Genomic DNA, 25376 nt, shown 5'->3' on the forward strand with positions numbered 1-25376 from the left:
CCTTTGTTCCACAGATGTAAAAAATGCTCCAAAACACACCTTTTGTGCGTACCTAATATAAATAATTGTGGACAAACAGGAAATAGCAATGTGAGGTCAGGGTGTAGGTTATCTCCATCTCAATTCCAGGAAGTGACTTCAGCTTCCTGTGCGGTAGCTCCCTGCATTAGGCAGCATGGTGGCCATTGTTATCTCCGCTACAGAGCTGCTTGGAACCAGATGCAGCTGACTAGGATGATAAAGCCGAAAATGATGACCGGTGAAGTTTGGACGGCGAGTTGACGTGGGCTTAAACACGAAGGGAATCCGTCTGTTTTCTGATAACTTGACTGTATGACATAAGTTGGGGTTGTTTTCATAAAGCTGAGAGCGGCGGCTTTAAACTGGAATTTTTACGCGCGATGCATCAGCACTCAGAACAGACACATTCCCACCAACAGGAACTACTGCAGACCAGCAGTGGCCAGCAAATAAAGCATCGAATCTCCTTTGACAGTTTACTTATTGACCTGAAAAATGATCCCCAACCATGCTGGGATGGGTCCTCCCTATCAGATGTCACGCAAATAACCTGACGAACAACCGCGGCCGGTAGAATTCTGATAATTCCAAACCTGTACGAAGCAGCTGAACATTTACCCATCCAACTGTGTCATCTGCTGGGTAAAAGAGTGAGTCCGTGTAGAAAAGCACGTTCATCCAGTCTTGACTTTTCCTCTAAAAGGTACCTCCGATACTGCCTCGAAGGTATCAAGCTTACCGTACTTGAAATGGTACTTTACCACCAGCACGCGTGTTGGGGACCGGTTTTGCAAGAGGGGACCCACAAAGGAAAGTGGAGTTTTAGGTGGCCAAAGCTGCCCCACATCAGCCGAAAGCATGCTGGGGGGGGGGGCGATGGTTTGATCCACGCCGGCTGTGCTGGGTACATGCTTAGGACAGGTCAGAGAGAGGGGCGTGGGAATTTGAGGCCACACCAGGAGACTCGGCAGGTAATCACAAAGAGACAGTGATGCAGTGGTGAGGGAAGACGAATGAATGAACTACCGCTTTGATTTTAGGGAGGGTGCTGATTGGTTCTTGGGTCTATACCGTTGAATGAGCCTCAGTTTTCGTCATTTTGGTGGGCCCTTTAAAAATTTTTTTTTTTTTTACGATCGACTCAATCTCCTGTCCTGTCTTCAACACAGGTGTAGATGCCTCCACACTGAGATTCGATCGGGGTCTTCTATCGGCCACATCCCTGACTGAAAGCCAAAACTAAAGATCAACCCTAGCACTCCCGCCGTCGTTTCAGACCCGTCCCCCTCGGGCCGTGACCGAGCAATGACCCACGACACCTACCTGTTCTCGGACCCCCCGAGGGGCGAATGCAAACTCACCAGCAGGGTTTCCAAGTTGAGCGCCGCCTGAGGGTTCCTCACCAGGGACTCCAGCTTCTTCAGCCGGCTTTCCAGTCTGCTCTCCGCTCCGAGCATGGTTACAGTACAGTGTATCCAGCACAAATGACATGAGAAAGCAAAAGTACAAAAACACCTGTGGGCCTGTTTTTTGTTTTGTTTTGTTTGTTTTCTCGTCTCGGGACACAGGCGGGAGGTAGGCGCAGTCCGCTGCCGCCGCCTGGCTCAACTCCTCATGTCAGCTCTCCTGTAAACTGCGGCTTCGGTCGCCAGGTTAATGATTCACCCGCTTGCCGGTCCCGCTCGTGTTTCGCCAACGTCTCGACGGAAAAAAGTGAAAAGCGAGCTTTCTGGAGGGCCGAAGGGGAAGGCTGCGCTCCGCTCCCAGGTGTTTGCCCCGTCCGCTCCCAGGTAGCTACGACAAAATCTGACCCGACCGCAACGTGACCAACCTGTAGGACAGACCGCGGTCAAGCGAGCTGGGACGAAGCAGCACGGCGTCCGGTTGAAACTGTCAAACTAAAACTGCGCTCCAACTTAGTACTGGGGAAAAAAAAAAAAAAAACACCATCAAAGGGAAGCCGCTGTAGCCTGTAATGAAAACTCGTATCTAAATCGAAAATTAAAATTATGAAGACAAATTAATATCTGAGAAAAGTTAGATTTTTTTTTAAATAAATAAGCTAAATAAACAAACGTGATGGGGAAAAATTTATAAATTTGAATTAGTGTTTCCAGACATGGAAAATATTATATTGTAATGCAACAACTGCACTTTTATTTATTTATTTTTTTACATATGTAGCCTACATAGGTAAAATTAATTTTTTAAAAACATAATTGAAAAAGTAAAACTAAATTATGTAGAAAAAAAAATTAATTGACAAAAAAATGTTCTTTGGGTCAAAAATAACTTTAATGAAAATGAAAAGTTTAATGAAAAGTTGTGTTCATAAAAGAATTTATAAAAGAATTTCCTTATTTACTGTTAATCATATTTGTTTTCAAAAATCTCCTTTATTTGTTGTCTCTTTAAAAACAAACTACTGTCTACTTTGTATTTAATGATACTAGTTTTTGCATCTATTTTTTTTTTTTTTTTAAATCTTTTTATTTTATTGTAAAGCGTGATGCACCTCGTGTGTGTGAAGTGTGCTTATATAAGTCAAGTTAAGGACAATGAAGATAGTACAGTATATAGGGTTGGGTGGTGCTTTTATTTTGAAGGCAAAGCCCTGAATCCGGTTTTGTAGTGCCTAAGCTAAGGCGACTTGATTAAAAAAGAAATCTTCCCACACATATCCACTCTTTACCTGTTTAGTAATGATTGTTTTAAGGACTCCAGTCCTGCAGTTTCGGCATCTATCCTGCCCCTGGAAAGCTGCCCCCGTTCGGGGGTATCACTGCCCCTCTCTAAAACCTCCAATCACAGCTCCCAGCGAGCCCTCGCTAGGCCGGAATTCCTGCTCTCTTATCTCAGTCCTCCCTTTTACCGTCACTGCACAGATTCCCGACCAACTTTGAGTATTTCAGGAATGCTGATGCGCGGCCTCGCAGACGCGCAGGCGCTAAAAATAGACATTTACCGGGACTGCAGTGTGTGAGAGGTCATTATCTAAGCTCCAAATCTGGGTAATTGTTATTATGTGTGGGAGTCAGTTAAATACTTGGCCAATATTAAGATTTACAGGGATACATCACAACGAAATGGCTGTTGAGGACGATGAAAAAAAAACCCTGCTATAATAAAAAGTATAAGCATAAAGATGAAGCTCTGAAAAAACACACTAGACATCTCCTTGCTCTTAGAATAACTTTTATTTATTTTTTTACTTTACAAAGAGGTCTCCACCAAAGCTCTTGGTTACTGAATCTGTATTCAAATACAAACAATCTGTGAACAGTGGGCTAAATGTTTGACAGGGTGGGGTCAGAAAGTACCTACAAATTTCAGGCAGCAAGAGCAACAAAATCTCCGAAACAAAAGCATTTTAAGTCAAAAACTTTGGAGTAACGCACACGCTGTATCGGGTCAGAAATGGCAATGATTAAAATGTGCAATAAAACCAATAATGGCAGTCTTAATAATGTCTTCTTTTTTTTTTTGGCCTCTGGCCTCAGGGTAGAGGGGCCACTTGTTGACACCGCAGCTATTTGCACGGAGTGATGTCATCATTGACTCATACGAGCCGTTGACAAAGTCCCCTTCCCAGCCGAGGATGATCCTGCCGTACCGGCAAGGGCCTGTGGCGAGGATGTGGGCTGGAATGAGCGGGGAGACAGTCAGATGTGTTGCCGCTGTAGGCACATGCGCGCACACACACACACACACGCACACACACACACACACACACACACACACACACAAACTGATAGGCATGTAGTTTTGGAATGATGGCAGGAGTCGGCCACTTTTGGAGTTATTCTAGGAGTAGGTCATGGTGACTACTCATCCCGGGGGACTGCTGAACTCTACATTAAGAAGAGGCCCCTCTTGGCATGACACGGCTGAAATAGGCAATATTCGGATTTAAAGATGTAATAATGGTAACAATATGTGCATGAAAAGCTATCTACGTACTTGGCGTTGGATATCAGTCAGTTGGCACTGAGTGCAGTGTTGTGTTCTGTGTGATGGTATGGGTTTCAGCAGACTTTGCCTATGGGCCTCCTGGTGCTTTCTTGTCAGAAAAGGGCAGGTGCAAAGTTACAAAGGCAAATACTGCTCTCTAGTGGGGACTCAGTATATATACATAAAGACAAGGGGCATTTAAGAGCTTCAACACTCACGAAATACAATCGTCAAAGAAAAGACAAATGAAGAAATAAAGCACTTTTTTTGTGAAAATCTACAGATGCATCATCCATAAATTAATATAACATCAAATAGTATCTGTGTAGACTTCAACTAGAAAAACTGAAACCTTGCAAATGCGACAGTTGTTGACAAAGCCTCTAAGTGATCTAGCTGGTTCAAATCCCCAACAGGTATCCTCAACAGTGGGAACTGTAATACTGATCGCTGCATACTACAGCATCTGGTGGTTGAGTATAATACCACGTTTGGTAATATTAGAAGTTTGTTGCTGCTGTTTTTTTTTTTTTTTTTTTTTTTTTTTTTTTTAGAATCGTCTGGTCAGAGCCAGGAACATAAAGAAATACATCAGAATTAGGACCAGTTAAACTGTCATGTGCCATGAATGTTCAAGATTTAAATTTTACCATGAATATGCATGACACTTGGCGCTAAAAGTGATTCAGACCCTGATTTGCTCTTAAAACTTGGCAGGTCGGTTGAGTGGTGAGGGAGGGTCTGTAAATCACGCATTTATGTACCAGTGTCATCAGGACGACCAAAGTGTTCAGAGACCGTCTCGGCTACTGTATATCAGTAGGCGTCCCCTCGTGTATACTATGTAGTTTTACATTGTTTAGAAGAGGCAGAGGGAGCATCCTCTGTCATCAGAGATCGCGTTATACTGCTCAGTCGTCTGTCTTAACAGCCCAGCCAGACTCTCTCCGCACAGTGTGTAAACTGCCCAAGGATAAAGTAATCTCAGCAGAATTTCTCTCCTCCCTTGAAGGAAGTGAGCAGAGTAGGGAATCATAGGCAATCAGTTGCGAGGAATCAAACCTCAGAACTAGTGTGTGTAGTGTGTACCGTATTTAGATTGGGGTGGAGAGTTGGAGGGGAGAAGGTTATACTATATTCCTGGCTGTCGGTCAAAAAAATAAAAAAGCTCCTGAAGTCTGAGCCCCTGTCGTCCAGGTAACCCAAAACCTGGAGTCGGGAGTCAGCGTGGGATATGGGGAGAGGAACAATGTGGCTCTTTGTGCAAGCCAGGCAGAGAAAACAAACCGTTTCCCCTGGAAAGAGATCATGTTCTGGTTCCATCTGAGAAGACCACACAAGGCTGATCAGAGCTCTGTCTGCTGTGTGGAGCAAGGAGAAGAGGAGGAGGAGGAGGAGGAGGAGGAGGAGGAGGAGTGCATCTGGGAAGCCACACTAACTCGTGCACACACATACTCACGCATAGACATACTGCAGGGCAATGTCAGACTGGGAGATCTGAGATGCTCCATATCAAACACTCACTGAACACAACATAACACACAAGCCAGCAATACTCTTTGGTCCATGACAGAATGTGTGACTGTGTTGTGTTCTTCCCCCACGTTGACTTGTGATAATATGGCCATCTGGACCGCTTCCTGGGTTGGCACCCTGCTGGTCTACAGGCAGAGCAACGCTCTGGTGGGCTGACAGGTTGAGGGACAGGCTGAAGGGTGTTAGCACTGGCGTTGTCCACCAGAGGGCGTGGCACTGAATCTGGCACTGCCATACAGTGTTAAACAGGGAGTCTGTTCATTAGGCGGAGAGAGGGGAGAGCAAAAAAAAAAAAAAAAAAAAAAACAGAAAGAAGGAGAGGGAGAAAGAGTGGTGAGATGTTATAGATTCTGGGCTGATTCTGTGTAATTTACATTTCTACCGTATCTTATATCAACCCCTCCTGCCCTGGACACTCATTCCTTAATACACCCATTTGACATAAAAACTAAGAATGAGGCTTTTAGTCATGTCAACGCTCAGATAACTGTCACACAGGACACAATAAAACCAAGAACATCTGGCGCTTTTCTCTCTTGCACACTTACACAGACTTTCATTCAAACACATATTAAACGTAAACAGAGGCGCGCGCGCGCGCACACACACACACACACACACATACACATGTAAGGGCCAAGCCAGGGTTCTGTACTCCCTCTGTCCCATTGCGTTTTAGTTTCAAACGCTCAGCGAATACCCATGTGGTGGGATCAGATTACACGGGGCTATAAAATATCCCAAATAAAGGCAAGGAAAACTGAGACGAAAAAACGGGCTGTTTCCTGGGGTGAAATCCTCCAGTTGGATGCTGATTCTGTCAGATTTAAACAACTTTTAGTAGTAGAGACAATAGAACAGGACAGAAAGGTTCAGCTCAGAACACAGAGCTGGCCGGCTAAAGTAATTCACATACGGCAGCCAGCTCCCATTACACACAACGAAGGGCCATAAATCCGTCTGCACGACACAAGCAGCACGCTGTGATTTCATATGTATTAGTTACTAAGGGGACGCATGAAACCACAACAAATGACAAAGAGTAAAGTAGGAATTCATTGGTGAAAGGGAATCTTGTAACACTGGGGTACAAGATAAAGGTTTATGTGTTACTTTCTCTATCAACAGCCATCATTTTTTTAACACAATCATTAAGGTGACCCCTGGCCTTTGGAGGCTTGGAGCAGAATATGGAGAGAAAAGCAGGCCGGTTGAAATCTAAACCGTCTCTGTAATATCAGCAGATTAATCTCAGGACATACAGTAAAATGGTAACATGATCTCATTATGGCGAGATACCAGCGGGTGAGGACAACGGGTGGTGTTACAGCCATTTGGAATACCAATCGGGCAAAGTGAAATCAGGATGGCCTTCAGTTGGTCCAAAGTAAGGAGGCTTTTCTGCTGCACTCTAACAACAACATCTGGTTGGCAGGGGACAGTGGTGGTGATTGAAAAGAAGGAAAAGAACTGAAAGGGGAGAGGAGAAGAGAGCGCAAAACTCATACATGGGAGAGATACAAGCTGAAGCCAGAACAGGGTGTCATTATGACATGTGTAATTGGATCGCTCTGGTTCTGCCCTTGTGTTTTCTGATGAAGCCCCAGAGCTCTATCACAGCTGAGGGCTGGCTCTCATATTCACAGCGCCTTGTAGTCTGCCTGACAATCACCTCCGTCTCTATAGCGACCTCAGAAATATGTCTGTGCTGCTTCCATTTTCATACTGAATGAAGCAAGAGTTTAACTTTTGGGTCACATATAGGCAGCCTCACTTGATCTGTCTGAGTGTCAGTTTGGACGGGCTATCCCATAACCTCAAGGTCATGGTTTTGATTCAGAAGCAGCCATCTGTCTTCACCGATGCTCTGGACAAGTGCATCAGCTAATTAGTTAAAGTGTAGAAATCTCTCTCTCTCTCTCTGTCTCTTAAACAGACATACACTCACATATCTTGCCAAAACAGAGCCTAGAAAAACAGGCTGCCATGCAAACAAAGCATTGTGACTGTCAGGTTGTGGTGAAGTGATTGCCTTTCAGAGTGACTCTCACTGCCTGTGCCCTCCACCTCCTTCCCCTGTTGTAACCTTAGAACATTTAGGAGTGCCAGGTTACTGGGATTTTCTCTCTTTGGCGCCATGCTGTTTAGTGACCACGCGCATACTGCGAAACCTGTGATTAAGCTTGCCCTGTGTATGTGTGTATGTGTGTATACGCACATTTTCCAGTCCCTGGTTAAATTGCGTTTATAAATAATTGCTAGTTTTTAATTTAATCAGTGTGGAATACCACATGGGTGGGGTTTGTCACACAGAACAAAGCAATGAGATTTAGAAATCTTATGTAAATACAGTTAGAATCAACATGGCATACTCTTCAATTTACCCGACAATCTGTGAAATGCTCTGATGCAGTAAATCCCACCCATGTCTTCTGCAGACATTTGAATAGGATAAGGAGGGACAGTAGTTCTGGTCCTCCTTCAAATGTGCAACTCACCAATACCAGATATAATAACAACTAGTGAAAGCAAAGCTACCTATACATTGCCTCGCCTAGCATAGATAGAATCTCTCACCTCCATCCTCTACTTATTCTGATCTCGGATTCGTAGGCATCGCCTCTTCAGAGCTGGCTCCATGTCTCCAGCACCTTGCATATTAGCAGGGCTTCGCAGGCTACCCTTGTCCCTGAGTTTGGGCAAGAGCAGCGGGGTGGTGGTCCCACCTGTCTTTGGCGCTGTGGGCAGGGCATAGGCGTGGTCCTCATCAGGAACATGGGGGTCCTCTCCTACTTCCCCGACTACTGCTAAGGGCTCTTCTGACTGGCTGACTGGGCCCTCAACCCGCACTGGACCAACAACAGAGCACTTGTTCTCTTTGATTGCCTCCAGCTCGCTGATTGTGGGCTCAGGGGGTGGTGCTGGTACTCTCTGGGTTAGGGAGGAGTCCGGACTGGAGGGTGTGGATGAGGAGGACATCCCATTTGGACCGTGGTCCTGAGATTTCATGGCAGAGGACATGACATCATTTGGATGGCTGCTCCCTGTGGGACTGGGTGGGGTGTGTGAAGGTGGAGTGTGGGAGTCCTGGTGGTGGTAGACAGTGCCATGTGAAGGGGACTGTGGTAGAGGAGGGGTCGGTCTGATGATGTCGTGGAGCCCTGATCTGGTACCCTGCCCAGTTCCTGACTCCCCGAGCCCTGAAAGGTCCACCACTCCATTGGTACTGGGCTCCAACTTCACTTGGGTCCTTTGAAGAACCCTTTGGATGACTTGTCGCTCTGACTGTTGCTGCTTATAGTCTGTCAACCCTTCCGACCCTTGAGCTGAGCAGGGGGATTCATTGTACTGTGCTCTGGGAGAGGATGTTCCACTATTAAGTGTGGATGCTGGGGATGGGAATGGCCGCTCTGATTTAACCCAATCTGTGTCCCTTGTGTTGGGGTCACTTGGCGAGGGGAGACCTTGAGTCAAGGTTCCACCCAATTTGTTGGCTACCAATCTACTTTCCCCCTCAGGGATCCCTGGTGTTGCTGGCCTGGTAGCCCTGGATCTACCCCTGTCTGCCCCCTCTGGCACAGGCTGGATAACTCCACTGTGACTTGGAGTTTCTAGAGTTGCCTTAGAAGGGACAGGGATGGGGATAGGAATGGGTATGGGAACAGGTAGGGGGACAATGATGGGATAAGGGACAAGAACAGTGGGCTGGGGCAGGAGAGGGCTAAAGGAAGGAATACCAAAGTTCATTATGGGAGGCATTGGGACAGGACCTCTTGGCATCATATTCAGAGGAGGGGAGTGCAATCCAGGGAAGTAGGCTCCTGGAAAGGGGTGCATCAGTCCAGGGGGATTTATGGAAGAGGAGGTGGGGGGCTGCAGGTGAGGAGAGTGAGGAGGTCTATGGATAGGACTGGAGGGGGGGGCTGGATGTCTGGGAGGGTTGCCAAGGGGGCTTTTCAGGCCCTGAGCATGAAGAGGAGGTCTGATGAAGGGAATAGGGATTTGAGGCACTGGCTGATGTTCCAGAGGGGGGCGAGAAGGAGGTGGAGGAGGAAGGGGAGCAGGGTGTGGTGACACTTCCACAGTAGGCGGCGGTGGAGGAGGCTGGATGGGTCTCTCCAGGGTCCTCAGCCCAGGGACATGGACCTTGGAAGAAGAAGAAGAGGATGCCTCTGAGGAGGATATGGAAGTGGATTCTGCTGATCCATGGATTAGAGCAGGACCTTTAGGTGAGAGGTTTCTATGACGCGCTTCCCCTATATTGTTGTTGCTGTTCCAAGATTCTGGAGTGAGCAGCTTTTGCCCGGCGACACTGCTGTCTGCCCTCCCCTCCTGACTGGTTCTGCTTGGGCTAGAGCTGGTGCTGGTGAGAGCTGCACGGGCTTCTCTGTAGAAAACATCCATCTTGTACTGATTCAGACACTTGGTGCTGCAGAACTGGAGCCGTTCCTCGCCAGATCCGAAGTCCAGGTATTCTTTAGTGTGACGGACATGCTTGCACCAATCACATACCTGCGGCACAGGGGAGAGAGACTGTGGGGGGTCATTGAAGTGATAGATCTGAAAACTTTATGACCTGTGTACAAATTCTTTATACAGTAAAAGGAGGAGGACTGAATTTTTTCCAAACCTCTTACTGTAAGAATGCAAGCTACATATGTATAAAGCTTGTAATGTCATAGCGTAGTTATATTAATACTTAAAACTGGAAAACAAAATACATTGATAGTGTCTTCTTACTCTGACATTGCTGTTTATTTTCAACACCAGTCTGGGCGAGTCCTCTGTATGGGGATGCTGAGGGGATCTCTCACCATGGAGGTCTTCATCTCTGGCCTGACAGGGGAAAACCACACTGTGACACACATGGCAAGCGCTGTGAAGCAGTTTGTCAGACTTGCATTCCCCTTACTTTTGATGGATTGGTTCTCAATTTCATCAGGATGTATCTTCAATTGCTTGAAATCAAAATTCATTCTGTGGTTATTAAACCAAATTTGAGCTTCTTATATAACTAGTGCAAAAATAGCTTATAATGAATTGCGTTGTCCCGAAGGTTAGAAGCAGTTTGAACTTCAAGCATGGTACCAAACCCCAAAGGTCAGTGCAACACAGGGAAATTACAGTTTTGTTAAACAGATATGATTCTACAACTGAGTAGGGGGATAATTCAAGGGATGTATTGTAATATTATTAATGGCCAAGCCAGTATTAATATAGGAAATTCCTCTTGATTCATGTAAGCTGATCTGCTGCAGATCTGAGTGCTCCCCCATCTCTGTGACCCATTGAGTCGTGTTGAGTTACGAAACATGAGGCAGCTGAAGGTAAGGTATGCACTGAAAGTGGACACCTCGCCCCAGGCCTCCTGGCCTTCCTCTCAGACAAGCAGCAACAAGCTAACGGCAATGCTTTCCTGCCCACCTCCGAAAAACTAGAGGGCTTGTTGCGCACAGTTTGTTCAGGCCTCCTTTTTGTCTCTGCCGTCTTGTGAAAAAACCTGTCGCAGTATAAACAACAACAAGGGTGAAAGGCAATACAGCCGCATGTCACCCCATACCAAAGAGGGTATATCCCTGTTGTAATGAAAGGTGAAAAATCATGGCAATGTGCATCAGAGCGCTTCTCCATAGTTACAGCTTTCCTGTCCACCAGACCAAAGCCACTTAATGGCCAGCCCCTCCTCCATTAACGCGAAACTGATACCAAGTGTCCTCTACAAACTTTGACCTCCCTCCCTCCATTCCTATACTGGCTGCTCCATAATAACTAGAAAGTGTGTTCTCAGAGACACCCCTCCCACCCCGCTCCCCTTTTTAAATTCCTGTAAATGAATCCATCAGCTATGACCTCATGAGATCAGGAGTATCTGTTTCGGAAGGTCTGTTTACCTGCCAGTAACCACTTGATGCTTGGTTCTCCTGTGTATGGAGAGCGACACAGCTGGCAGAACCTCTGTCCATATACACTACCTTTATGTGCATGTGTACGTATATGCTTGTGTGCAACGCTCTACTGAAGTCAACACATTAAAAAATATAAAAACAAATCTATAGATCATTCATCACCATATAGATATCAGCGTTTGCGACATCTCACCAACAAGGGACAAACCATGCCAAACAAACAAATGCCTGTGACCAAACACAGTGATGCTATGTGTACATTTTTTGTTTACCACTAACCTTATTGCGTTTGAAGTAGGCCCGTCTGCAGGCGGCGAAGCACTTTTCACTGCAGAAGCTCTTGAGCTCAGAGCCCATACATAGAGAGTAACGTTTTACACCTTCCTTCTGGCACCAAACACACACTATCTGCACATTCTGTACGTCTTCCACTGCAGGGGAAAATCAGAAGAGAGGAGGGCAGCGAATAGGTGCAGTTTGCAAAGGTACACAACTTCGATGAAAGCTCAGTTCCAAAGAGGTGTGTGTGGCTATTGGGTTTAAAAGATCTTATCAGAGTGATGATTACAGAGGATTTCAGCATCTCACCAGAACTCAAGAGAAGTGAGTCACGTTTGCTCTTTCTGAACAGAAAAATATGCTCTGAAATAAATATTCTTTCAGGGAGCACAGAGATCCTGCTACATCCCTACTGTGCAGTTAGTAAGTACTATATGGAGAGTGACATATTTATATTGTTTTATATCAGGACTCAAGCGCATTGAAATGAAACTGAGGTTCAAGAGTTGATCTTTTCATTTTTATTGAGGGTATTTACATCCATACTGGGTGAAAACGATCAGAACTATAGCCTATTTTATACGTACAGTAATTCCTGCAAACTTTGAACAGTGGAGGACACCGACAGGGTCACAATCCCTGTTCATCAAATATGGATGTAAACGCCTTCAAAATAAAAGATAAAAATCAGCAATTTATGATCATTAATGCAGTTTCTTTTAGGTACAAAGTATTGGCGTGCACAGTCAAAGCAACATGTACAAATACTTATAAACTGCATGGTATATAAAGGGGAGACTTTAGAGCAACATCAGCTTGTTCAGAATAACTGACCTGACACTTATCATTATATTTTAGTGTATAGAATTTGCAATATACCTGCTGATGGCTTTATAAGGGGGACAATGACAGGGGCACTCTTGTGCTCCTTGGGGGTGGTCAGGGATGAACTTGTTGACGAAGAAGAGGGTGAAGAGGAGGGGATAATGGAGGACTCTCTCTCTCCACTCTTCATGGCCAGGACTGAATGACTGACTTTGGTGTCCAGGCACTTGGGTTTTGGCAATGAGTTTTCTGGAAAACGGAAACATAACATAATGCCGTGATTTGGATTTGCCATGTAGTACAGTAGTATAAATCCACTGTTTGACTCACATGATACTGTATTAACTTTTGCACCTGTGACAATGCCCCACAATGATTTTTAGTACAAACATGTTGAGAAACAATAGATGTATCTTAATGAATGAAACTAGAGAAGTTGCATCTACACGAGAGCAATGTCTAGCAAATTTGAACAGTGACTCAGTGTCTGCACTAAAACCTGCATAACCTGTTAGATAGTGTAAATTTAAGAGGGCTCTGTTCTAACAGTGAACTGCCGATACCTGCCCTCACCTTTTAGCACAGACACATGCTGACGCCTCTCCCTGTAGTTTCTGATCTCATTGGCCTCTGAGTCTCTGAGATCTACCTTGTCGTATCCGTACCATCCCAGGAGCTCGTTCATGGTGCTTTCTGCAAACGTCTGCATGAGAAGAGGGGCAAAGACATCACTGATTAATGTTCTATGTAAAGGGATAGGGTAACTGAGTCGTAGCCTGCCTGCAAATGGGAAATTGTGACTGTACATGTTAGGGTTGTTAGTGGAACTTTTTATCCTATGTTAAACATAATCAGACCTTCCTCCTCTGAATCAATGCAAGGGATTCTTTCTCAGCCCCAGCCCCGTCGGAGAAATGAATACAGGCACAGTGGAGTACAGTATGACGCTTTTTCCATGATGTATTCAAGTTGTTTACTCTTGCTAAATCTGAGACGGAAAGGTTTAAAACCTAACACCAGTGTAAAATCTATGAATCATCCTTTGTTTATCTCTTTTAATTGGAAAAAAGAGGGAGAAAAGAAAACTGTTCTCCACAGATGGGATGTGTGGTCTCTTTTTTTTATTACGACCAGATGAAAAAAAAAACAAAAAAAACAAAACACAAAGGTCTCTCTCTTTATCCACCCACCTCTCTCTGTGGCTTTGGGAGAACCGGATTGGAGGAGAAACCTGATCCGGAACGGGCAGAAATCAGAGCGGGACACCCTACACCACAGCGAGGTCCCACGGTTCTCGGAAATGCCCCGCTCCTCTCCCGTCTTCTCTCCAATGTCCACCACTCCCTCCCTCTCTCCCTCTCTCTCTCTCTCTCTCTCTCTCACTTTCTGCGGCTCTCCCTGTCCCTCCCCTTGCCTCTCTTTCTCTCCTCTGCCCCCTCCGACCCACCTCCCATCTTCCCTCCATCTTCCCCTACCTCCCCTCCAACCCAGCACCTTTCCAGCCCTGACACCCGACACAGGGCTGCCTCTCAGGTTTCACCCTTTTCCAGCACAGCCAGTCTGCTGTGGTGGTGTTGTAGTGCTGTAGTACTGACTGCACATTCTTTCCCCTGCTTTCTTCACTCCGACCTCTGCTCTGCACTAGGGCCTCAAAGAAATGGATCTCTCCCTTGCTTGCTCACTTTCTGCTGTGTATGTGTGTCTGGGAGAGTGTGTGGGTGAGTGCAAGCAGGGGTATCATATCCAGCTAAATATGCCTAACGATGATTAAAGTTAAGTATCAAATGTCCTGTGCTGCGCTCCGGTCTGACGTGGAGGGAGTAGGTCCGAATGTGGTGTTGAAACAGATGTATTACAGAGACAACACTAGGCTGGACCTCAGCTGAGTAAGAAATCAGTTTGCCTCCCCGCCTTCCTGTCTGTCTTTCTCTTACTGTCTTACCTTTTGTCCCTTCATCCTTTGACTCATTCTTTAAAGGTGGGCATCTCTAGGATTTTACTCTACAATTAAAGTTTGGCATGTTTCCCATCGTGCCGAACTTGGGCATTGTGGTGCCTTCCAAGAGGGACTACATTGCTGGCAACACTCCTACATGTATGCTGCTCAGTGTCATGTAGTCTGTTTTCTTGTTAACCAAAGGCGGGCAATTTTTTCTTCAGCCACCCCTCCACTTCCCACAATGTTGTTTTTGTTTCTTTTTGGCAGTTCAGACAAACATCTGCTTTGTGAGAGTGACAAGCCATATCCCAAACCACAGAGAGAGTTGCAGCCAAAGGCAACAAACCGGGGCCGACCCTGAGATTCAGCACAGGCAGGCTTACATCAAGCGGGGATAGCGTTTCACATGTTTTGATTAAAATTAGTTAAGTTGTAACACTACACCTCCCCTGGATATCAAACGCTACAATCCAAACCACTTACACAAAAAGAGCACATTTCCTCTCTCACGAAAAGGCCAGAATCCCCCAAACACCCCCACCCCCCCAAAAAAAACTTGCTTGTCTTTTTAGATTTCTCAGCCCCTGCTTGAAGGAGCCTCAGATATCCCTTACCACCATAGTCAAAGTCTCAAATAGCCAGTGTCCAAACCCAAACAAAGCAGACAATCCATGGATTAGTTTCCATGCAGTAATGGGCTCACGATGGTGGGAGGGAGTCACGTCTGTTACTCTTGTTTAACTTATCATTGCCTGTGCAGTGGCTGTCCTTTAAAGCAAGGAGCCGAGGACAGGTTTCTTAGAGGACGTGTCATCAGTGAACAGTTGTCTTCTGACGGGAACCCTTAGCTCGGCGTGACCTAAAAAACTGCGTGATAGTACATCAGTGTTTTTCCCAGCGTGATGAGGAAGGCTATTTGGAGGATATAAATGCCCTCTCTCTTTTGGAAGGCATGAGGGCAAGCCTCTGTGGTACAGCAAGTGTGCGCGCCGCAGGAGCGGGGAAGAAGTGACGCACATCTGGATCTCCGCTGGACATTAGAGTGTGAGCGTCCGGCCACAGCTGGCCTGACATGGCGTCACTGGCAGGCAAAGGCCAGCCCACTCTTTTCTTCACTGCTAACATCTATAATTAAAACGTCCCATTCTCTCAGGCTGCGTGTGGCATTTTCAGTTTGGACTAATAATACGTATTTATTTTAATTAGTTTATTGTCCTCCAACTCTGCCAAGGGCCCGTTGCTTTTATAAAAAAACCCCGCGACTAAGATGTCTCAGTGAGTTCTGATTGCTTAAATAAAAGACACAAGGAGAGCATTCATTGAAAACAAACGTCGTATGCGTCTGATTATTCCAAGCAGTGATTTGTGCGCAGTTGACTCTCGCTAGCCTCAGTAAGAAGTCGTTGTGTGCGTAAAAAAGTGAACACTCGGTCGAGAAGACGTCTCGCTTGATAAAAACTTATCTAGCAGCGGCACACACATTTACTCTCACCTTCATCTCCTGGTTGATCTCCCTCTTTACGGGGTGCGCGGGTTTCCTGCTGCGTTTATTTTCCGGTGGTCTCCCTTTCTCCATCTCTGGCATAGTCCCGGTCTGGCTGGATCCGATCCGGATCAGTGTTAGGTATCAGCTGGAGTAGTTTTAGCGGAGAAGGTCAGAGTGAAAGCTGTCACTCCCGGTGACAGCGGCTGTCATTCCCGGACGTCTGAGTCCTTCATCTGGGGCTTCACACCATTCGAGTCCACTGAACATGCGTGCGCTCCGGGCTGGAGGCTCCTTCGCCGAACAATCCCCACTCTCTCCGCTCCGCCGCTGTCAAGCTCCTACCGGTACCCAAGACACGTCTTCCGGTCACCACTTTCAAAGTAAACCCTTACTGGCTCTCTATTAACGGTTTTTTTTGGGGGTTTTTTTTTTTCTCCTGGTAGAAATGGTCAACCAAAGTTTAACAATCACCAACTTAATTAAGAAACTCTGATGATAGGATTAATTAAAACAAAATCACAAAATACTTAATAATAAGTATAAGAAGAAAAGAGGCAAACCATTTGAACATTTTTTTGACATCATGTTTTGACCGCAGCTAAAGCTTCTAACCACAACACTGTCCCAACAGTTTTTTACCAACCAGTGTGACAACAGGTCAGGCAAGAGCCTCCTGTAAAATAAAATAAAAAATCGTTTTATTTTTTTGTTTTTTATAACTTTAATAGTGTGGCAATTAAAACAATACCAAAACAAACAAATTACCAAACAAAAAACTAAAAATCAAACACGATGAATTTAAAGAAAGAACATAAACAATAACACTAAACATTATTATTATTAACTATGATCAGCATAGTTCAAGCAAAAGAATAAATGTTACACAGTTTCTTTTATTTCTAAATGAGACCAAGTACAGAAAATTTGCTTAAAAGTGCTACGCAAAGAAATACTCCAGTGCAGACATTGGAAATAAAAGAGGGTACCTTTAGCGCCATCATTCGTGTATAATTAAAGTTTTCTGCTCTACAATGCCCCTCACGCACGCACACACACACGCACACACACACACACACACACACACACACACACACACACACACACACACACACACACACACACACACACACGAACAGAGAGGGAGCGATAGAGAGAGAGACAGACAGACAAACATTTTCCGCTTTTATTATGAAAGCTAAATCGCCCAGCTACCGGTCCAGTTCTTGCTCTCTCCGCGTAGCTTGACGCTGCCCTCTCCGGATAGGGAAGGGAGGGCCCTCTGATTTGGTGTAACCCAATACCTGGCGCCCACCCCTCCCAAATCTCAACAGATACATTTCACAAGGAATGCAAAGACTGTGTTTTATCTGAGGGGACACAGTACAAACACTGTATGTATACTCTTGTCTTAAAATAAAGAGATAAAAAGATCACTGTGAGTTAAGTGACACCGTGGAGGAACGTTCGGGGCTTTCTCTCATGGCATCTGTTTGATCACTGCCTGTGTGTGTGTGTGACTTTGTGTGCGCAGTGCACACACACACACACACACACAAAAACCAACAAAAAAAAAAAACAACACCTGAAATGTCCACGTTTGGCCCCCGAGCCACCCTTTGCCTGGGGAAAAGTACCACACGCCTAAGGGCAGGATTTACATTTAGGCAGAGGGAGGTGTGTGTCCTGTGCCTGTGCGCAAATAAGAGCTTTGAACATAAACATTTGTCCCGTGGTTATTCCTGATGGCAAAGGTCAGAGGATTTGTTACAATATCGCGTTTCTCAGCTGGTGATGGAAAGATGGAGACGATCAGGTTGATTCCAGAAACATAAACAGACATCAATGTCCTTTCGGACAGCTTTTATTTGCCCACCATATGGTCATATTCTATTAAAGGTCCCCATTTTAGCCAACATCAAGTCAATTCTCCCACGTATTGTGGTAAATATAATTTATAAAGATGGTCAATTCATTACCAGAAATGTAGGGCATCTGGTTTTGGATTGCTCCTCTCCATCCTCAAACGTCTCTCTCTCTTGCAGGACTTTCACTTGGTCGCCCAACCCCATGCAGAGAGACAGACAGGTAGACAGACAGGCGGGACAGGAGGGGTGTTTCAGAGCCTCTCTCCTCCCTGTCTCCAGCCTTCCCCGGTCCGCTCTAGTTGGAGGAATCCAGGGACTACGCTCGTGTAAACAGAAACCCGATCCGGAGCGCAGGCGTTGGGTTTCGCCCCCTCGTAGACCTGCTGATGATACCTGATCCGGCTCGGCTTTGGGAACAGGGCTTATCTGATGCCGCACAAAAGGCCCCCCTCTCTCCTCCTCTCCATAACAGCGCACATCTGGTGCCTCTACAGGGAGCGCTGTCCCTTTCGGTTCCTCTGGGGGGGTGAAGGCGGGGATAAGACCGTCTCACTGTTCCCTCCGAAATCCACTTACACCAATGACAGGGGACTGGAGACAGTATTTCTAGGTCTAAAGTTGTAATCTCCAACATCTGGACCGAATCATGAAAACATTGGTCGCATTATGTATCATTACTTGTATTATTGCCCAGGGACACGTGATCACGGTGAACGTATCCTGTCGGTTTGGAGGGTGATTGGAAACGCTGCTGGCCGTCCTCAGCATCGGATCGGGGTTTACAGTGCGATCCCCATGTGCTCCGGGAGCAACACAGTGATGCGTTGTCGCCGTAGGGGGGCGATGTCTACCCATTAGTTTTGAATAGCTGGGCTCGTGGATAGAGCCCGGTGTTTTCCCTGCGTCAAATTACATGCGAATATAGTCATCGTGTTCAGGGCATCTGTGTTTCTGGCCCAGTGGCCAAATAAACTATAAAAAAAATCTTAATTTTAATTTGCATTCACTAACAATTTTGACATTTCCCTCAAAAGTTGGGCTATTTTTAAAAATTAATTTTCTTTTTTTTTTTGCATAAGCAACCAGAAAACGAGTACAGCGACCCGTTCTCCAACGTACACACATGCATACTAAATCTAAATCCTATTATCGACATGTGATCTAAATAAACTCTCGCCATTTTTCTTCAAGCGCTGGTGAGATTGAGGCCAACGCAAAGTCGGCGCTGTCAACACTTTATTTGAGGAAATTTCATGTCAGGGTTGAACTGAGACAAAGTAACAGAAATGCTTTAAGGACGTGAGGGAATTTGTGTGCCCTCTGACCCAGGGCAGCACAATTTAGGGCTCCAATCAAAACTTCGTCGAAAGGCACGAGGCAATTTTCATCAATCCGGTTCTCCCCAATCTTTCAATTGTCATCTTTTAATCTAAACAGTTTGAACCAACATTGTATGCGGTGATAAACCAGTGTAAACCAGCCAGAAAATGGCCTTTGGCCAGTGACCAATGACTCTTACATATACAATACAAAAACGATATCACATCATCCAAATCAAAATACGATCAAATCCCGTGTATCCACACGTTGCTTGCCCCCCCCCCCCCCAGATTTTTCTTGCTGCAGTTTGTGTGTGTATTTATGTGTGCAGCCTGTGTAAGCCTATATTAATTTTTTCCTTAAATGGCTATAAAATAAAGGGTTATTACAAGTTTCAACAAATGGATACGAGAAAAAAAAATACTGCTCACACAGATCCATTTTATTTTAAAATGGTGATCATTGAAATATCACATACCTTCAACGGCAGCAAATTATACATAGATTATTTATTACTGGCCCTGAATGGCCGTTAAACAACAAACACACAACTTTTTTTTTTTTTTTTTTTTAAACTTTGAATTTGGCCGGAACACTGGGTGTCGCTGATGCCATACATATACAGCCTAACCTGCGGAGACAGTTCAACAGGTCGCATTCACTTCTCAGTTTTCCATTGTTCTACCTTTTCATTCGATTTTTTTTTTTTTTTTACTTTCCTGCCAATACAACTCGGCATGAAATCCTTTCATCGGATGAAACATGTACCTATCATCTCAATAATCATAGCCCCGATCACCGCCCAGGCCAAGCAGCCTAAGAATCGCTATCACCATGGCAACATAGCGGCGGGAGCCGTGTGCCGTGGGTGGGGTGGGGGGTGTGTGTGGGGGGGGGGTGCTCAGATGGTCACCGGTTGGACTTATTTGGCCACCGAGGTGGTGGGAGTCAAATTTTTTTTTTTTTTGTCAAACAAGGAGTCGCGCCATTGAGCAAGACACCGCAACATAAGGTGGTACAGTGGAAAACTCTCAGGAGTGGGATGGAGCCTGGTGCTCAACGCCGACTTCCTCGGTGTTGCAACAGAACCACTGCTGTATGCAATTAGCCCAAAGTGAGTCATTGCTGCCACAACGGACGTCCCTGCGGTCCAAACCAACCTCCATTATTACATTACGATCCCGCGTAACGCTCCCCCAGCCACCATGTCCGGGACCCCGCCGGTATCCTATAGGCTACGTCACAGAGCCGCAGCTGGTATAAAAAGCTCCGTCTGGTGCAGCGTCCACATTAGAGAGAAGCAGCGTCTGCGGGCAGCCTCCTCCACCTGGGCCAAATCACTGCAAAAAACAAAAAATTAAAAAAAACAAAAAACGAAAAATTTAAAAAAAATTATTCCCAACAATGTCCAAAATGACGATCGTTCAGCTTGGAGTGATTGTGTTCGCCTTATGTTTATCAACACAGGTAAGGTGACATTTCTATTCCCTTTTCAGTTGTTTCGTAGCTGTAAAATTGATTTCACGCACTCGGTGGTGGGGCTTGGGGCGTTATCTTTTTTTTATTTCGGAAAATGATTATTATAGAATTATCGAAATGAAGTGTGTGACGATGGGTTATTTGACCTCGGCGATGTTTCGGGACAGGGTTTACATGGTAATAACGAGGCTGGACCGCGGCTGGCTAGACCTGGAGCTCCGTTGGGAAACGAACGTGACCCTGAATTCTGGTCAGCCGATTTTCTGATGTGGGTCTCGAATCAAATCCCACTCCCAGCCACAGCATTTTGGGGTTTTTTTTTTTTTTTTCCCCCCCACATGCGTCCCTACCTCTGGATTAGCGCACACTCCGGTGAATTAATGATTCAGGTCCGGTGTATTGTCTACCTGGGCGAGGGCGGGGAGAGAATCTAAAGTTTCCTTTCGGTGCGGCGTGCCAAAACGAAACCTGACACGCACGCGCAGGGACATAGGTCTCTCTTACCTGCTCTGCCGACCCACCAGTCATCCTATGTTGTTAGACAGTGTATGCTACTGGCTCGATGACTGGTCAAAAATAACAGTCTGGTAATGATTTAAACGTAGTAAACAGCGATTGACATTTTAATTAATTGCCATTTCTGTCCCTAATCTCAGTTTGCTTCATCAAATTTAATCCCTTGTTTTGAAACATGATCAATTTATTTTTTTTCCACTGCAAAGAAGCCGTGGTACAGAATGGTTTGATACATTTTGAACTTTCCGCATCCATCTTTCCTGCTCTTCTTCTCCTTCCAACAGGTGGTCTCCCAGAACAGCACGGCCCCCATGGGGGGAAACTCCACCTCCACCCCCAACACCACCACCATGGCCACAGGAACCTACAGCAGTTCGGCCAACTCCACCTCCACTACCGGAGCAGGCGTCTCGCTGCACGCAGGCACCTTCTCCTTCCTGATCCCAGTCATCATGGCGGCCTCTCTCCTGCAGCGCTACTGTTGAAGCTCAGACCCCACAGCTCCCTTTTCTCTGCCTCAGCACTCCTCTTCACCTCCCATCCCATCATCCCACCCAGTCCAGCCTCACTCTTCTCTCACAGAGACCACAAGACTAACATGGATGGACTCCACAACCTTCTTCGTCCTCCTTAAATAATAATAAAATATGTAATTCAAGACATTTCTTTTAATAAAAGGGGTTTAACTTTCATCTGGATTCCCCCCTCACCCCCTTCAGCCCCTTGCAAGGACTCAAAAGGAATGGCGGTGCACACAGCTTCCCTTTTGGCTTGCGTTTCCATAGTCACGCCATCACATTTTGGAGATGCTCAGGGCTGCGGTTGTCGTGTCACATGTCTTGATTGAAATGCGGACCACTTGAGTGTACAGAGGTTCTTTTTTGTGGCTTCAAATCCACCTGGCAACCAATATCAGAATGGTTTTTGTCTGTTAAAGTGAAATTTGGCACATACAGTAGGGGATTTAAAAAGGTGTGAGCCAGATGACATTTTTAGTTGGGTTTTTCATAATTTGGCTCCTCAGTCTTTTTACTAGAAACGTCACAGAGATGTATGTAGCATTTAAGTTGCCTAAGGACTTGTGTCAGTTTTGCCTTGTGATTTTTAAAGAGTTGTGGTCTTTTACAATGAGGGTTTGATTGACACTTTCCCCCCTTCATCCATGGGTTAGACCCAGGAAATGACTGTATGTATAACCTTATGGGAAGGGTTGATGTTAGATTTATATTTCCCCCTTATAGTTTATATTTTGTATAAATGGAAATGTTGTACTGTTAATTAGTTTGGGTATAAGATAATGGAAGAAATGACAATGCACAATAAATTATGAAAAATGACAACTGTAATTGTTTCTTTGATTCTCGTCTTTTGCTAGAAATGTTTATCTTTCCCGCGAAACCTGTACTTAAACCAATATTTTATGACCTCTATCTAATCTCTGATAGTCTTGTTCCTCTCCTCCAAATTTGCATGCATTTCTATCCATAAAATGATCCTGATAGAGTTGATTCAAAGGGTGTGGTGATGGCGTATTCATCGTTGCTGAGCTGCCAGGCAGTCTAGACAGGCAGCTGCTGAGCTATAGGCCAGAGATGGACTCAGCATTCCCTGATGCGCCCACTGATCTCCTCTGGATTAGTGCCAGAACAGCACTGACTAACTAGATATAAAACAATGCCAGACTGTATGTTATTCTGGTGATGGCAAACAAGCCTGTGTACGAGATTTAGATCATTATTATTATTTATTTTGACGCTACAAGGGGCAGAAAAGCCGTGTAACAGCTGATAGCATGCGGAAACCTGTTATTTCAGTCAGGTGTTTGAATATCATTATATATATCTCCCAGTTACTGGAAGAATAAAAAAGAGTATAAAGAGCCCGAAGGGAACCCAATGTCATATTGGCTTAGGTATTTAAACAAGTTTGGCTTTTGGCTGTTACTCGACACTGTCTAGTCCTGTCTATGTCCCAGTGCTTAATTCTCCAGCAGCTGAAGCGCATGGAAAAATATCTGTATAGCCACGCACTAATATCAGTTCAATTTAATATGGATTTCCGATGAAACATCTTTGTGATGTACCTAATGGAAGAGGAGTTTATCCTAAAATGGAATATGTACTGTTATGTAAAAACAGCAGCCTAAATGTAGTAATTTGCCAGTTCAGTCGGGATGTGCAATCCATTTAAGGAAATTTGTAGCATTTTGGGACAAAGATCCTCCAATTTATGCCACAATTTTGAATTTCTCTGTGTCCTTTTTGTAGTTACTTAAAACTTTACTTTGTGTTTTTCACTGCTGGTCTGGCAAGCAGACAAGTAAAAGTTGATAAAAAGCGATCAACAAAGGCAAAAATATCAAACATATCTCTCTGTGAGTGAGCCCTGTGATGGTAGAATGAGTAGCGTGCAGCTCGGAAATGCCTCAGCACCAGTAAAGCCAGCCTCATGACTCATTAGCCCAACCTATTGTCTCTCAATCCTCTCTGCACTATTAACCTCTCCCCACACAGCTCCATCTCCCCTCCCTTTTAACATCCCTTTTCCGGATCCATCCATTTACTGTCCTCTAGCAGTCTGGCTCGCAGGGACTGTATAAATGTGGGCTCTCGAAAATGATGCAGGGTTTTCTTTTCCTAAATGCTGCTGAAAACATGATTTCAGAATCAACTACTGATGTTACAGACATGGAGAAACAGACAAACAGTACCTCACTGAAAACATTCCACCATTAAAACAAATTAATTAAAATGGTATATAACATTAATCTTTCCACATAAAAAGGTATTCAGGTTTTTTATCGGACATACGAAATTGTCCCGCTGTAATTTAACACTGTTAAATGCAGATCCTCAGGTTATTATGCCATTTATTCCAGGTATACGGAGCACAAAATCTAAAAGCAGTCTTTCCTGCATCACTGCCAACCTGAAGAATCTGGAGCACCAGCCAGTCCTGAGAGATGTCTGATAAACTTAAACTCCTTTCAATGAGAAACAGAAACTAAAATTCAAATTTTCTTTGTGGAATTACTTTATAGAAACCCTTTCTTTAAACTCTTTTTTCACATACAGAAAGAGTCGTCTATCTCACGGAAAAGGGAGATAGGAAGGAAATGTGACTTTCTACATCCTTCTGTGTAGATAACATAATAGCATTGCTGCTACACAAAACATTTACCAAGTCATTATACATTTTAGGGCTTGAAATGAAACTCAAATTAATCCGTAAATGGGCAAATACGTTATATTTGCTCAGAGATTTTCTTAGCAGAAACTGCCATTTTGAGGGGTCATTTTCAAGCCATGGCCGATATATTATGAACACATGCACAATATGTCCAGCAGCAAGACTACCGGACAATTGAAGACAATGTCAGAGAATTGTTGATTGATAACTATTGGAGTGTCTGAAGCCACTGCAGGTAATATTGTTACTGGATCGCATTGTACCTTACAGTGTTTCCACGGTCGTATTTGCAGGAAATGCATAGGGTTACATTGTAGATGTAACCGGCAGTTCACTTTAGGTAAATTTCAGGTTTTCAAAAGAGAGTCACACAGAATCATTATATTAGCAGATAACTGTGTCATCAGCATACATTGGGACTTTTCAATAAATAAAGCCAATAATCTATCATTCTCTATCTAAATATACATGATCAAATAAACAGAATGGATAATTATACATGTTTAACTCCTTTGGTGTTCAATTTGTTAATTTGAGACAGACTATTTTGATACAGACACTTCTTCGATTGTCAGAACTACCATAATTACGTAAGCTTAGCATTTGACTACTGTCTAGCAATCTTTCTACCACTGATTTCGTGTCAACACATTTACACAACTGCTGCACAACTCAAGCAGGAGCTTAATTTTGATGATATTCACATGAGCATTAGAATTTGATGCTTCCTTAAACTAATAGTGGGTTTAGTTAAAGACAAGATCTTTTTTTATTGGGCCACTGACAAAAATAAATAAATTTGGAAAGTATTATACCTTACTACACCCTTCACTTGAAGTTACCTCAAAGCCCTGTGCTCCTAACCTACAGAAGGTTTGCATCCTCACATTTTGAGGCCTGTTTATCCATCATTCAGTCATTGCTATTTATTCTGTGGACGACCAACAGTGACACAGGAGATTGTTGTGTGGAGACTTCTCGTGTCGATGTAAGCGCTCAAAAGCTTTGAGTAGTTATGACTTAGCACTACCCTCTGTCTATAACCAAATGAATCAAAATCACTG

The 25376-nt window shown here is 44.7% G+C and overlaps 2 protein-coding genes across 4 annotated transcripts in view; both read right to left on the reverse strand.

Moving 5' to 3' along the window:
* LOC120788791 (rho-associated protein kinase 2-like) overlaps positions 1-1885 on the reverse strand; it is a 32224-nt gene extending 30339 nt beyond the window's left edge. For both annotated transcript variants that reach the window (XM_040124913.1, XM_040124912.1), the window contains exon 1: positions 1383-1885. In XM_040124913.1, the coding sequence (XP_039980847.1) occupies positions 1383-1478 (96 nt within the window). In that variant the 5' untranslated portion in view covers positions 1479-1885. The remainder of the gene's footprint in view (positions 1-1382) is intronic.
* A 1325-nt stretch (positions 1886-3210) lies between these two features.
* On the reverse strand, positions 3211-16243 carry LOC120789266 (sine oculis-binding protein homolog). Of its 2 annotated transcripts, none has more exons than XM_040125878.1 (7): positions 15950-16243; positions 13092-13221; positions 12573-12767; positions 11694-11845; positions 10249-10344; positions 8086-10020; positions 3211-5762 (listed from the first exon to the last, which is right to left on the reverse strand). In XM_040125878.1, the coding sequence occupies exons 1-6, from the start codon at positions 16040-16042 to the stop codon at positions 8095-8097; spliced, it is 2592 nt and encodes an 863-aa protein (XP_039981812.1). In that variant the 5' UTR covers positions 16043-16243; the 3' UTR covers positions 3211-5762; positions 8086-8094. The 2 variants fall into 2 exon arrangements, with proteins under 2 accessions (XP_039981812.1, XP_039981811.1); XM_040125877.1 differs by having other exon boundaries at positions 8086-10041.
* Positions 16244-25376: the final 9133 nt, after the last annotated feature.

Source organism: Xiphias gladius, chromosome 4, assembly GCF_016859285.1.
Source record: "Xiphias gladius isolate SHS-SW01 ecotype Sanya breed wild chromosome 4, ASM1685928v1, whole genome shotgun sequence".
Taxonomy (NCBI): domain Eukaryota; kingdom Metazoa; phylum Chordata; class Actinopteri; order Istiophoriformes; family Xiphiidae; genus Xiphias; species Xiphias gladius.

Coding starts and splice junctions, on each gene's coding strand:
- LOC120789266 (XM_040125877.1), bottom strand. CDS start 16,042: ATGCCAGAGATGGAGAAAGGGAGACCACCGGAAAATAAACGCAGCAGG. Junction 13,222..15,949: donor AGATCAACCAGGAGATGAAG/GTGAGAGTAAAT, acceptor CTTCTCATGCAG/ACGTTTGCAGAAAGCACCAT. Junction 10,345..11,693: donor CCTACTTCAAACGCAATAAG/GTTAGTGGTAAA, acceptor TTCCCCTGTCAG/GCCAGAGATGAAGACCTCCA.